The sequence below is a fragment of the Ornithorhynchus anatinus genome, chromosome 9, assembly GCF_004115215.2.
Source record: "Ornithorhynchus anatinus isolate Pmale09 chromosome 9, mOrnAna1.pri.v4, whole genome shotgun sequence".
NCBI lineage: Eukaryota > Metazoa > Chordata > Mammalia > Monotremata > Ornithorhynchidae > Ornithorhynchus > Ornithorhynchus anatinus.
The window spans coordinates 49,137,494-49,152,200 of NC_041736.1; the positions used below are offsets into that span (position 1 = coordinate 49,137,494).

The 14,707-nt window shown below is 44.0% G+C and overlaps 1 protein-coding gene across 1 annotated transcript; it reads left to right on the plus strand.

The window, feature by feature from the left end:
• Positions 1-57: 57 nt before the first annotated feature.
• TRMT6 (tRNA methyltransferase 6) lies at positions 58-12,117 on the plus strand. Its single transcript, XM_029072521.1, has 11 exons — positions 58-170; positions 3,283-3,410; positions 3,728-3,837; positions 4,637-4,728; positions 4,824-4,907; positions 5,506-5,630; positions 6,264-6,610; positions 7,513-7,598; positions 9,879-9,981; positions 10,168-10,254; positions 11,012-12,117. The coding sequence occupies exons 1-11, from the start codon at positions 64-66 to the stop codon at positions 11,183-11,185; spliced, it is 1,443 nt and encodes a 480-aa protein (XP_028928354.1). The 5' UTR covers positions 58-63; the 3' UTR covers positions 11,186-12,117.
• The last annotated feature ends 2,590 nt before the right edge of the window (positions 12,118-14,707 follow it).

The window sequence follows — 14,707 nt, forward strand, 5'->3', positions numbered from 1 at the left end:
GGCTCGCACGTGGGGAGCGGCGGGGGGGAGGGGCGGGGAGGCACGGGAGGCGGCGGCGGCGCCATGGCGGGGCCCGGACAGCGGCCGCCCCCGCCCCGCATCCGCGACGGAGACTTCGTCGTGCTGAAGCGCGAGGACGTGTTCAAGGCGGTGCAAGTGCAGCGGAGAAAGTGGGTGACTCCGAGGACCCCCGCGGGGGGGAGGGGGGGGCGCGCGAGGAGCTTGAGCCCACCCCCATTCATCCATCCTTCCATTCATTCATCCATCCATTCATTCATTCATCCACCCATTCATCCATCCATCCATTCAATAATAATAATGTTGGTATTTGTGAAGCGCTTCCTCTGTGCTGAGCACTGTTCTAAGCGCTGGGGGAGATACAGGGTCATCAGGGGGTCCCACGGGAGGCTCACAGTTAATCCCCATTTTACAGAGGAGGGAACTGAGGCACAGAGAATAATAATGTTGGTATTTGTGAAGCGCTTACTCTGTGCTGAGCACTGTTCTAAGCGCCGGGGGAGATACAGGAGGATCAGGTTGTCCCACGTGAGGCTCACAGTTAATCCCCATTTTGCAGATGTGGACACTGAGGCACAGAAAATAATAATGTTGGTATTTGTGAAGCGCTTACTCTGTGCAGAGCACTGTTCTAAGCGCTGGGGGAGATACAGGGGGATCAGGTTGTCCCATGTGAGGCTCACAGTTAATCCCCATTTTACAGATGAGGTCACTGAGGCACAGAGAATAATAATATTGGTATTTGTTAAGCACTTACTATGTGCAGAGCACTGTTCTAAGCTCTGGGGGAGATACAGGGGAATGAGGTTGTCCCACGTGAGGCTCACAGCTGATCCCCATTTTCCAGATGAGGTCACTGAGGCCCAGAGAAGTGAAGCGACTTGCCCACAGCCCCACAGCTGACAAGTGGCAGAGCTGGGATTCGAACTCATGACCTCTGACTCCCAAGCCCGGGCTCTTTCCACTGAGCCACCCTGCTTCCCATTCTTTCATTCCCATTCATTCATCCATTCATGTCTTTTGAGCGCTCACTAGGTGCAGGGCGCCGTGCTCACCGCTTAGGTAGAGACCATCTGTCCGCCCCGGGCTCACAAGCTGGAAGAGGGAGGCAGACGACGGAGCGAATAGTCGGGCGTCAGGGGAAATGGACTCGTAGCCAGAGACCGGGGCGCTGCACCTAGGAAGCGCTCAATAAATACTCAGAGTGCATGAAGACGCATCATTAATAAAATGAGTGGAGTAGTAAGTGATGTAGATAGATGTGCCCGAGTGCAGGGGGGTGGGGGAGAGGAACGGGGGAAAGGGAGGGCTCAGTGTGGGAAGGCATCCTGGAGGAGGTGAGCTCTCAGCAGGGCTTGGAAGAGGGAGAAGAGAGCGAGTTTGGCGGAGGTGAGAAGGGAGGGCGTTCCAGGTCAGTGGCTTGACGTGGACTCAATGTGGGAAGGCCTCTTGGAGGAGGTGAGCTCTCAGGGCTTGGAAGGGGGGAAGAGAGTTAGTTTGGTGGAGGTGAGGAGGGAGGGCATTTCAGGACAAGGGTAGAACGTGGGCTCAGTGTGGGAAGGCCTCCTGGAGGAGGTGAGCTCTCAACAGGGCTTGGAAGAGAGTGAGTTTGGCGGAGGCGAGGAAGGAGGGCGTTCCAGGTCAGTGGCAGGACGTGGACTCAGTGTGGGAAGGCCTCCCGGAGGAGGTGAGCTCTCAGATGGGCTTTGAAAGGGGGGAGGGAGTTAGTTGGGCAGATAGGAGGGAGGGCCTTCCAGGTCAGTGGCAGGACGTGGGACAGGGGAGTAGGAGGTTAGCTGCACCAGAGGAGCGGAGTGTGCGGGCTGGACTGTAGAAGGAGAGAAGGGAGGTGAGGTAGGAGGTGGCGGTGGGGTGGACAGCTTTGAAGCCAAAAGACGCGTCACCACCACCACCCCCCTCTGCCCTTTTCCCCCAAGAAGCAGCACGGTCCCAGTGGCTCCAACCTGGGCTTGGTTGTCAGAAGGGACCTGGATTCTAATCCCCACTCTGCCCCTTTCCTGCCGTGGGACCTTGGCCAAGTCAGTTCACTTCTCCGGCCCTCAGTTACCTGGGGAATGGGGATTGAGGCCGGGAGGCCCGCATGGGAAAGGGACCGTATCCAACCCGATTTGCCTGTAATAATAATGTTGGAATTCATTATGCGCTTACTATGTGCCGAACACAGTTCTAAGCACTGGGGTAGATAGAGGGTGATCAGATTGTCCCACGTGAGGCTCACGGTCTTCATCCCCATTTTACAGATGAGGTCACTGAAGCACCGAGAAGAGAAGTGACTTGCCCAAAGTCTCACGGCTGACAAGTGGCGGAGCTGGGATTAGAACCCATGACCCCCGACTCCTAAGCCCGTGCTCTTTCCACTGAGGCATGCTGTTTCTCAGTACCTGGCACCTAATAAGCGCTTAACAAATACCATCACTGGTATTTATTTATTATTTTGCCCCACTTGCAGTCTGCCGTTTTCCTCCCCATCGCCTAGGAGTGTTCTTATCTTCTCCCCCACCCCCGAACTCCTCCTTCTCCTCTTCAGGCGTGGCTTAGGTTTTCTTTTTAAAAGACTGGTTAGTTGCACAGAGGACTGGTTTTTGATGAAGTAACTCAAATTATTTTTCTTTTCACTTTTGGAAAATGCGTACTTATAATAATGATGGCATTTGATAAGAACTTGTTCTCTGTCAAGCACTGTAATAATAGATACAAATTAATCAGGTTGGCCACATCCCCTCTTGCACATGGGACTCACAGTCCAAGCAGGAGGGAGAATAGATACTAAATCACAATTTTACAGATGAAGTAAACTCAAGCACAGAGAAGTTAAATGACTTGCCCGAGGTCACCCAGCAGATAAATGGTGGTGCCTGGCTAAAGAACCCACAGGTTCTCTTGGTTCCTCTATTGCATCAAATAATGTGTAATTACTGAGCAATGCCATGGTCTTTTTACCTCATTTTTAATGATCAGAAAATATCCCAATGTTCATTTTGAGACATATAATGACAATTAAAATTATGACCTAGTATTTGAAAATGACTGAATATTAGATGCTCTTTGTTAAATGCATAGCCATCAGTTTTTCCTCTGTGCATCCAAGTTTGGGTATTTTCTCTGCATCACTGTGGTCATCATCAGTGGCATTCATTAAATGCTTATTGTGTGTAGACCATTGTACTAAGTGCTTGGGAGAGTACAATACAATAGAGTTCCCTGCCCCCATCTTAACCTTTCTCTCTTCACAATCCTTTTCAGAAAAGTCATCTTTGAAAAGCAGTGGTTCTATTTAGATAATGTTATTGGGCAGAATTATGGAACGACATTTGAAGTATCAAGTGGTGGAAGCCTCCAGCCCAAGAAAAAGGTGGAAGAGACCAGTACGGGTAGGTGATTCTCCGCTTTTCTTTTCCCAATTTCCCCAGAACTGGGATGTTTGTATATCCAAACCGACCATCCCAATGACTGACTTCCAAAAGCAGAGCAGAGTATCGTTCTTCAGTTCAATCATTGTGACTAGTGTCCTGGTCAGCCCTGGTTGTAAATTCTGTCTTAGGTTATGTAAAAAAAAAAATAGTTCAGTATTTCAATCCTAGAAGTAACTAAGTGCTTTACTCAGTGTCATGTAATTTGACATGAGAAATGTGTCCTAAGAAATGAACAAGATGTTAGGTTATTTTACACTCATATTTTTTTCCTTTAGAAACTAAAGAAGCGGGTACTGATAATCGAAATATAATTGATGATGGGAAATCTCAGAAACTTACCCAGGATGACATAAAAGCTTTGAAGGATAAAGGAATTAAAGGAGAGGTAATTTTGAAGGGTGTTCTTTCTTTGGTTGGTTTTTCTGCTTTGTTCTGTTTTTGTTTCTTATGATAGGGTGGGAGGTGGCGGGTGTTAGTCCTTGGGGAGTTTCCCCGGGGGCGGAGAAGCTTCCAAATGAAGATTAGGACCCAACTCTGAAACAATAAAGGGGACATTATTCAGGTTATTAAATCATGATGGGTGTCGACAGGGGGAATATGGAGTTGTTACTCACCGTATTCCACATCACCAAATTAAAATTTGAAGAAGGTCGGTTCAGAAACAATATAGGATAGCGCTTTTCCCAGACAGCATGTTATGGTAAGCACATGGACTCTGTTCCCAAAGGAGGTTGTGCAGATCCAAATTGTATGGAGGTTCACATGCATTTTGGCTATGTTCGTGGGCTTCTCAAGGGAAAGAAAAGGATGTGAAATGGTAAAGGTAAGGGCTATTCAGTGGCACAACCCTAAACTTGAGATGGATGCATGAACCGGGGCACATAGTTCTTCCAAGCATCCCGGTGCCACAGATGGAAATTAAAATATAATTCCTGTGATGTTGCTACTTACTGTTATATAAAAGCTTAAATACAGCTGAAAAGCATTCTCGCCACATGGTTTGCTGGAAGCTTAAATAGATAGCTGATCAGTACTCTTGTCGGTAAATGATGGTGACTTGACTCTGCCTTCGGCTTGGTGAAGGAAAGTGAGACTGCCTTTCTGCATTAAACCCCGGTTTAAAGTTTAAATATGAAGGTGAATTATTACTTTAAAGAAGGAAAACCCTATTTCTTTTTCTTTAGGAAATAGTTCAACAGCTAATAGAGAATAGTACGACATTCCGAGACAAGACAGAATTTGCCCAGGATAAATATATAAAGAAGAAGAAGAAGAAGTAAGATAAATTTGCTGTTAGAAGGGATCTTGGAGATTTGAGTTTTTAAAACCTATCTGTCTTGAAAAGCCTCCTCTTTCTGCATTTTTTCCCAGATATGAGGCAATCATTACTATTGTGAAGCCATCTACCCGTATTCTTTCAGTTATGTACTACGCAAGAGAACCTGGGAAAATTAAGTAAGTCCATTTTCCTTTCATAATTTTAACTGGGTAAGATAGTGATTCAGGGCCAAATAAATCATGTACCTGTGAGTTCAAGTTTAGTAGCTTCTTCAAGAGGACAGAACCAAATATTCTTTCCCTTTTGGCAGATCATTTTGACACTAGGTGCTGCTTTATATTTTTCAAATGTAAATAACTAAACTTTAAAGATTAACATTGGATATCTTCTGGAGCAGCAGCATGGCCTAATAGAAGTAATACCGGTCTGGGAGTCAAAGTTCCAACCCCAGCTCTTCCAGCTGAATGTTGTTTGACCCGGGGCAAGTCACTCCTCCGTGCCTCTCAATTTTCTCATCTGAAAAATTTGGGAATTAAATACTTATTTTCCCTCCCCTCAGTCTATGAGCCCCCTGTGGGACTGTGTCTAACCTGATTTTCTCATTTCTACCACATTGCTCAGTACAGTGCTTTGGAACATAATAAGCTTAACAGATACCACAATTTTTATCACTGTTGTGCTGTACTCTGCCGAGTGCTTAGTTCAGTATTCTGCACGTAGGAGGTGCTCAATAAATACCATTGATTGATTGTTGTTGTTGTTGTTATTCCTTAGCCACTTGCGATATGATACTCTAGCTCAGATGTTGACTCTGGGAAATATCCGGGCTGGCAATAAGATGATCGTTGTGGAGACTTGTGCTGGCTTAGTGCTGGGAGCAGTAATGGAGCGAATGGGAGGTAACAAAATCCAGATATTCAAATGGCCCCAGTAAGGGATCCTAAGCTATAAATACTTTGTTCTCTTGGTAACGGGTTGTTCAGGGAATCCCAGTGTTTCAGGGATTCTCACAGGGCATTCTCCCGTTTCAAGGTTTTGTGATAATGTTCAAAATTATGCTCCTTTATGATACCAAAAGAAGTTGGCTACTTCATCTTCCTCTCACACACACCTTTCAAGCAGAACCACAGTTGACCATCCCACTTTGAATGCATCTCTTTAATTATCTTCAGGGAAGATTGTGATTTCACAGTTGTGTTTGGTAGAGATGGTGAAGAGAAAGCTGCCAGAGAAACCCATATTCCACTTTCTCTCTGTCTCCAAACCTCACCTTTGCCATATTGTCTGGGCCAGTTCATCTTTAGCTTCCACCCTGTGCTGTATCAGTGAAATCTCCTTCTAGGTTGGGGGTAAGTGGGAGACAAATCTCCTTCCTCTAGAGTTGAACATAAGAGTTGGCAGAACTCGAAATCTCACCAACAGTGAATTTGGGAGCTGCTAGAATTAGTATTGTCAATGGTATGATTTATCAAGTGCCATATCTGAGAAACATCTTTGTCAATTTAATAACAATGATCAATCTTTATTTTAAGGATTTGGATCCATTATTCAAATGTATCCTGGAGGTGGTCCTGTTAGAGCAGCAACAGCTTGCTTTGGGTTTCCAGAATCATTTTTCAACAGTCTCTATGAATTCCCCCTCAGCAAAGTGGACAGTCTTCTAGCTGGAACATTTTCTTTGGAGACTTTGCCCTCAGAACCCAAAGACATTGTTTTAGTAGAAGAGAGCAATGGAGCTCTTGATGAAAAACAAACTTCCCTGCAGGAGGCTGAAGAAGAATCCATTGCTGAAGTAGTATTGGACAGTAATCATGCTGAAGATCAAGAAACCATGGAAGTTGGTACAGAGGACCCAGAATATAAGGATAGCAAAGATAAGGTGAGGGCAAGAATCCATCGATGGTATTTACTGATCGTTTACTCTGTGCAAAGCACTGTTCTAAATGCTCAGGAGAGTACAGTATAATAGGGTTGGTAGACAAGTTCCCTGCCCACCACACATTTACAGTCTAGAAGTGGGGAGGAGGAGGAGGAGAATGCTATTGTTTCTTCCACACCCCTAGTTCAACCATGTCAGATTGTCAGGGATCCCATCAACTTTATTTCATTGGATTCAGAGGCTCTTTACTCTGAGAGTCACTGGGTCAGGTAGTGATCAGAGAAAAGAACTAGTCATTTATGTTATAATATGCATAATCTCTATAGAACACGGTGGTAGATTAGGGGCCGTTACATGCCTAGGAATTGGTTATAATGGGAGATGGGGTTCTGTTGGGAATGTCATTTCAGGTATCATGTCTTCCATTAATGGAGGAGAAATCAATTGCAAGTATGGAATATGGGGGTGGGGCGGCGGTGAGTGTGTGATGTTTACCCATCAGCAGCGTGGCTCAGTGGAAAGAGCACGGGCTTTGGAGTCAGAGGTCATGGGTTCGAATCCCGGCTCTGCCACTTGTCGGCTGTGTGACTGTGGGCAAGTCACTTCACTTTTCTGTGCCTCAGTTCCCTCATCTGTAAAATGGGGATTAAGACTGTGAGCCCCACGTGGGACAACCTGATTCCCCTGTGTCTACCCCAGTGCTTAGAACAGTGCTCTGCACATAGTAAGCGCTTAACAAATACCAACATTACCCATGTCATTCATCCTGTTATAGTTGGCTGTTTATGAGAAAAGAAGCTTAGTTGTGGAGTAAACGAGAAGAGAGGTCCAGTGTCAAACTGAATCAGCTCCACTTGCTCCAGAGTACATGGACTTATTTCATTTGCTTTTTTTCTTCCAAGACCCAGGAAAAGCAAAGAAAACAAGAAGAACAGAGGAAGAGACAAATCGAAGCCTCTACTTTATTGAATGAAAAGAATGCAGATGGGTATGTGTTCTGTGATGTTACCTGATTGACAGATTTTCAAATGGGGAAGTGGTTATTAAAAGTAATGTGAGCAGTATCACGTGAGCTAGGCCATAGGATTTTCTTGCCATTTAAAAGGTGGGCCATTTCATGGTCATCCTATCACTGATTCCTCACTCTTGATAATGACCTACTTGAACTAATCAGGATCAGATCACAAAGAGGTTTCTCTTCTTTGTCCTGATGGACTATTTACTTAATCACCTGGTCTCCGTCATCAACAACCATGCTTTTGTGGGCTACTTTTCCTTCTTAGTCTTCTGGTTCAGTTTGTAGGTTCTTGTTTCCTAGCGACAAGACCCTGAGCTCTAGACATTGAAAGTCATAGCGCTGAGCAAAAATACTGGAAGTTGCACTGTCTTGTTTAACTGGGTTTTGGCCACAGTCATTTTAATGAAAGGACTCTGGATCAACTTTCTAACTTTTTAGATGAAATCCAGATTTCAAGGACTAACTTTTTTTTCCAGTTTTCTTCCAAGATTACCCTTTGTTATTCTTCAGAGCTTCATTAGATCAAATTTGCTGTGATTCACCTGCATCATTAGCATCTTCAGAAACCTCCAGGGGCTATTCATTGTCCTCTTCTTCCTAATCCTCTCACTTTCTAGCAGTTCCTCATTCTGGACTCTCCCGTCTGGGACCCCTTGCTCATCCACCCCTTACCCGGCCATCCCCTTCCCCATCAAATCTACCAATTCATCTCCTTCCGTGCCTTCAAATGACTCCTAAGTGCCACTTTGTCCCCAGGCATTCCCAAGCTAATGCCCTCTTTTCATATCACTTCATCCCATTTGCTACCCTTTGCACTGGCTTATACTCTCCCTTTATCATTTATTTGTGTTGTGCTCATCTCTATATCCCTTTGTTCCCATTGTATGTTTATTGGGTCTGTCTGAGGCCCCATTAAATTGTAGGCTCCTCCAAGAGCACTGTCTTCCACTTTAATGCTCTTGAGCACCTAGTACAGTACTCAGCAAACAGTAGACACTCAGTAAATACTGAAGATGACCTCATTAACAGGCCAGCCAATTCTTCCCTCAAAGGTGAAGGGTAAAGAAGATCTTGGGTTTTTTTGGCGGGGGGCAGCGAAGGATAATAATCTTAGTTACGCTTACTATGAGTCAAGCATTTTTCTAAGCACTGGAGTCGATACAAGTTTATTCAATTATATTTACTGATGTTGGACACAATCCCTATGCAACATGGGGCTCACAGTTCAAGTAGGAGGGAGAATAGGTCTTGAGTCCCCATTTTACAGATGAACTAACTGAGGTGCAGAGAAGTAAAGTGACTTGCCTAGCAGACAAGTGTCAGAGCTGGGATTAGAACCCAAGTCCTTTGACTCCTAAGCCTGTTCTCTTTCCACTAGGTCATACTGCTTCCCAGTGGCCACAAAGGGGATGTAGCCAGAGAGAAGAAGGTGTTTGGTTGCTTTTTGTTGTTTTTCTGGAACCACTAGTTAAAAATAATTTGAATAATTATATTTCAAGCATCTGAAATGTTTTCTGTCCAGTAATCAATCCTATTAAGCACTTACTTTGTGCAGAACACTGAACTGAACACTTGGAAAGGTACAGCAGAGGTAAAAGACACAATTCCTGGCGTCAGAGACTTATAGAATTTGGCATAGGATTTGGGTAGTTTTTTTTTTCTTTAGAATTTCTTTTCCTCCCAAAGAAATTCCCTCTCTCCATTTTTCTTTATGACTAAACATAACGCCTACTTCAAGTAGTCAAGTGGCTCAGACATTTAGTGATTTAGCTGCTACACATTTAGTGATTTAATTCTTTGAAACTTGAAATCGTTACTTCGTATTTCAGAGCGTACTTTTTAGTCCGTATTTTAAGAGCAACTGTGCAAATTTGATTGTGATGCAGACCTAAAGTCCGAAAAAATAGACTTAAAACAATTCGTGCCTCCAGGAAATCGACTAATTTTTAAGAACTAAATAACCCAGCACATGGAGTACTAGTGAGGTCTCAGTCTGGTTTTAATCAGTTTTCTGCACAAGTTCAAACATACGTCGATATCTTTGCTTGTGTATAAGGGTGTAAGGGCGAAAACCGTGGCGGGCCAAGGGATTTGCCCAAATGGCAGTGAGTTGGTCCGGTTTAAGTGATCTAGGAATGGACACGCTTTTCGAATTTCTAGAAAGCCGAGTCTACAGAAACATGATGATTTTTGAATATGATTTTACTTTTGGAGAGTACAGAAATAATTTATGTAACATTTTCTTTGCAGCTTAATTGTAGCTAGCCGGTTCCATCCAACTCCACTGTTACTCTCTCTGCTGGAATTTGTGGCTCCATCAAGGCCTTTCGTGGTCTATTGCCAATATAAAGAGGTAATGCTAATGCTCGCGGGTTCAATTTTAGATGTAATGGGACTCCTCTGGGTAAAGAAGTACAGTAGAGGAAGGGGCCAGGGTGGGGGCTGATGAAACAGTGCCAGAAACACAAAAAAGGTTCAGTCGCCCTCATTGCCTCCCAGAAAGTTTTGAATAGGTGGTAATTTTTCCTTTGTTCTCTAGCCATTGTTAGAATGCTACACAAAACTGCGGGAAAAGGGCGGTGTTATTAACCTCAAGCTGTCAGAAACCTGGCTCAGAAATTATCAGGTATGTAAAGTTGCCCGCAGACGTGACCCTTTCAGAGTTGTGTAAGGTGAATCGATTATGCATATCAGCATGATTCAAAGCACCCCAGTAGGCAGCACAGGAGGACGCAATCCTCTACTCCTGACTTGGGGGAGGTCGGGGGGCAGGGGTGGAGAGTGCAGCCCTAATTGTCGTCAACTTTCTGAGGAAGGTGGAAGAGGAGTCTTCCCATTGTAGTCTTTTGGTTTTGTTATTTTGGTGGGGGTTTTTTGCCGGGGGGTGGGGGTTGGTAGTATTCAACTCACTTCTTGGGGACTTTTTTTCCCCCAGAACAGTGGTTCTGCAGAGAATATACCTGAAAAGCACCTTTCTTGTACAAAAAAAAATGTAATTCTACAGAAAACTGCATCTTGACTCCCAACCCCGACAACTTCCGCCTGGGAATGGGTATAGGTTGTCCCCTGCCAGCCCCAAATGGTCAGAGAGCCACCAACACTTAGATTTCCTTATCTTCTTATCCCCCTCCACCAAAGGGACACTAAAACAACCCTGCCGGTTTTACTTTTGTACATTGCCTTGAGTTCTGAGAATGCAATTTATTAAAAGGCCATGAAGAGAATGAGCTTCTTCTGGAGCCACTAAATAATGGGATTCTTCTCTCCCTCTCCCTCTTCCCTCCCCCGCAAAATAGGCTTCATTTAAATCTATTTTCAATGCCTGCACTACGGTAAGACTCTCCTTATTCTCTTAATGCTAACATTTATCCGTTGTGTTTCAGGTTTTGCCCGATCGAAGTCATCCCAAACTGATAATGAGTGGTGGTGGGGGCTATCTCCTCTCAGGGATTACTGTGGTCACAGACAACCTCAAAGCTGATGCCGGCACTTTAGATTCACAGAAGACTGAGGAGCCCTCATCTAAAAAACGAAGAGTTCAAGAGACTCAGTGTTAACTTTGGAAGAACTTCTCAGGAAGCTAAAATTAGTAATTAACCCTCTTTCCATGTCATTACTAATTGCTCCTGATGCCCTAGGGACAAATATGTATTGATCACCCTTTGAAACAAAGGAGTTATAGGTATTTTAGAGAAGAAGCTTTTTTTCTTTTAACAACTGGCTGTTAAGGACGTGTGACCGGAAGAATTTGAACCATGGTCCACAGTACGGCAGAGAAATCCAAAACCCATAGATTGCCAACGACAAGCCAAGTTAATTTGGTTCCTAATCATTGTCTTAGAAATCAAAACAACTAAAAACATTTTCTATATTTGACTCTCCTCAACTATAGGACCCTATTTTTAATTACATTTTAAACGATTGAGAAAAATTCACAGGGAAATCAATATTGAAAAGAGATATTTATAAGAAAAAACACATCATGTATTTCTTCCATGTTGTTAGTAGTCCTAACTATTAAACACCATGGGGTTGTGTTATAATATGCAGAACCAAAAATTTCCAATATTTTCTCTATGGTATTACATGCTTTTTAGAGGCTGAAATGTATTGACTCAATATTTTTAATATTTGAAGACTGGGAAGTTATAAATATTTATTTTACTGCTGTCATCATCATGGTACATAGTGGAATGGGTAGGGTTTTCTCTTGGTTTTTTGCAAATCATTTCATCGTTTTAAATAAAACTATCAGGATTTTCTTGCAATAATACAGCTGGAAGAAATGGTTTCTTTTATATTTTTTCCCTTGTGGGAATATGAATATGTGAAAGGTGAATGTGTTCTATATATAAAATATTTTTGAAAGCCTAGATGCGCTTTGTCTTTTGAATACTGCATCAGAGTACGATGTTATGGTTTGCTAGGCATTAGCGTGACCAGATTGTTCAATTTTCTTCAACTCCAATAAATGCAGTGAATGCTTGGAGTTTCTTGTGCGTTTCCTGTTGCGAAGAAAGTAGTCAGATGATGCCCAAGGTGGGCTCCATATTACTGGATTTAAGGATTGGCTTAGTGGAAGACTCTGAGTATTATTTTTATATTTATTAAATGTTCTGGTGTGGTCTCAGTGGAAGAGTCCCAAGAGAAAAGTAGCCAGAGAATGGTATTCTTGGCAAGCTGCAGTATTTGATATTGCACATTGTTCCACATGACTGTCCCAGTTTGGGAGCCCATTTGCTTTCAAAAAGCTTGGTTTCTGTTAAAGGTCAAAAGTAGTACTTTCGGTACTGAGGCAAGTCTCGACCTCTAGACTGTAAGTGCCTTGCTGGGAGGGAATACGTCTTCCAACTCTGTTACACTGTACTCTCCCACGTGCTTAGTACAGTGCTCTGCACACAGTAAGTGCTCGGTAAATACCATTGATTGATTGACTTGGGTCACCTACCATGGTAGAGTTTCTGTAACCAGCTTCATCTTTCAATACACTTCTAAAATGTGGACATTTTTAAAGTCAATTAAAAAATGGGTTTTCCCTGAAGAAAATCTCTGTATCCACAAAAGCTGGTTCAGAGGACAATCAGCAAAGCCCAGTTGGCTAAATTCTGGTTTGGGATAGATTCAGTTTCCTGGCTGCACATAAACCTCAACAGCTCCATGCAATTAGTTGGCAACTCAGTGAGAATAAAATACGACAACTCTGCTCAGCAGCAGTGGAGCGCTTGAGCCAATAGGCCAGCTAGAAGCTGTGCACTTTGGCCCGTTTGTTGTTTTAGAGGATGGAAAAAGAACAATTCGTGATGCTTCCTGTACCTAGAGCATCCCTCCCTGTGGAGCTCCTGCTGGGTGCCTATCACCTTGCAAGCTGGAGTTTTGGTGCATTGAAGGGCTTCGCTTTTTCCCCTCTATTGAGGGATCCAGTGTATGACGGTTGCCTTCTCCATTTATTTTTAAACGATCAGTTCAAATGAACCATGGTGCTGCCTTTAGGAGGCCCTGCAGAGGCAAGTAGTAAGAAAACGGTTAAAGGGCTGAACAGCTGGGTACCGATAGCCCTCAGAGCTTCGCTTTATCTCTCTTAAGATAAACTGATTCATAAATTTAACCTTAGAAGTGCTAGGTATTTGGTTGAAAATAACGGGCCACCAAACTGCACATTTAATAGTAGTTTTGAGAGCAGCCGGTTATGTCGACCACCTTTTTTCATGACATGATACCATGAAAAAGTCAGTTATCCAGGTAGTTTTTAAAAGAAAATGGGTAAATCCAGCTATGTCAGAAAAGCCATATCAGATAGCTCCCCCACACCCAAATTAATGGACAAAAAAAATCCAAAGAAATGAATGAAAAAGCAGACATTTTAGACATTAGTTTTAGCCTATTCCTGAACCCAAGCTGCTAATAACAGACACGATCCCTGTCCTCGAAGGCTTTACAATCTGGTGGTGGATGCATATTAAAGTTGCAAGTAGGGAGAAGTAGTCGAGTATAAAGAGCAGTACATAAGAGCTGGGGGTAGGGAGGGAGAGAAGGGAGTGAGGGCTCAAATGAGAAAACTGAGTTGACAAGTGTCCTCCACTTGTTCTGTTTCCTTCCCTCATGTCTTGGCACTTGGATTGGAACTTACCTAGTTTAGAACCTGGTGAGCAGACTGGATGGTTGAACTTTCTTCAGTCCAGGCTGTCTTGCAGATCACACAGTACCTTAGGGGGCTGGCCATTTTTCCTCCCACAGCCATTCTCTATTCTGGAGGGACCTAGATCATATTTTTGGATCCCTAAAACTCTACACTGTACTCGGAGCAACTCTAATCTTCTCAGAGCGCCTTGTTTCTGGAGAGCCCAGGTCTGGATCTCCCAGAAGCGACTCAGGTCAGAACGGGAGCCTTCTGCCCCTGTCAGAAGGGAAGCAGCCCCTGCCCCATTTCCAGTTCCCAACCGGGTATCACTGTTGCCCAGCTTCCAGAGGAGGCCTTACGGGTCAGGGAAAAGAAAAGGCTGGTAAAGGCAGGTAATCTCTTCCCATCTCGACTGTAAATTCCTTGTGGACAGGGAACATGTCTGCCAACTCTCTTGCATTGTTCTCCCTCCACCGCTTATTTCAGTGCTCTGCACAAAGTAAGAAATCAATAAATATCATTAATCGTGATGACTGGTGGAGAAGCAGCATGGCTTAGTGGATAGAGCACGGGCCTGGGAGTCAGAGGGTCATAGGTTCTAATCCTGGCTCTGCAACATAGCTGTGTGTTCTTGTGCAAGTCACTTCACTTGAGCCCCACTTGGGACAGGGACTGTGTGGAACCCAATAAGCTTGTATCCATCCCAGAACTTAGTACAGTGCCTGGCACACAGTAAAGTGCTTAACAAATGCCACAATTATTATTAAGATTCTCTGGGCCTTACCTCATCTGTAAAATGGGGATTAAGAGTGTGAGCTCTACGTGGGACGGACTGTGTCCGACCTCACTAGCTTGTATCTACCCCAGCGCTTAGAACAATACTTGGCACATACTGTTTAACAAGTTCCATAATTATTATTATGAAGGCTGGAGGAGGAGGAGGAGAAGGAGAAGCAGCATG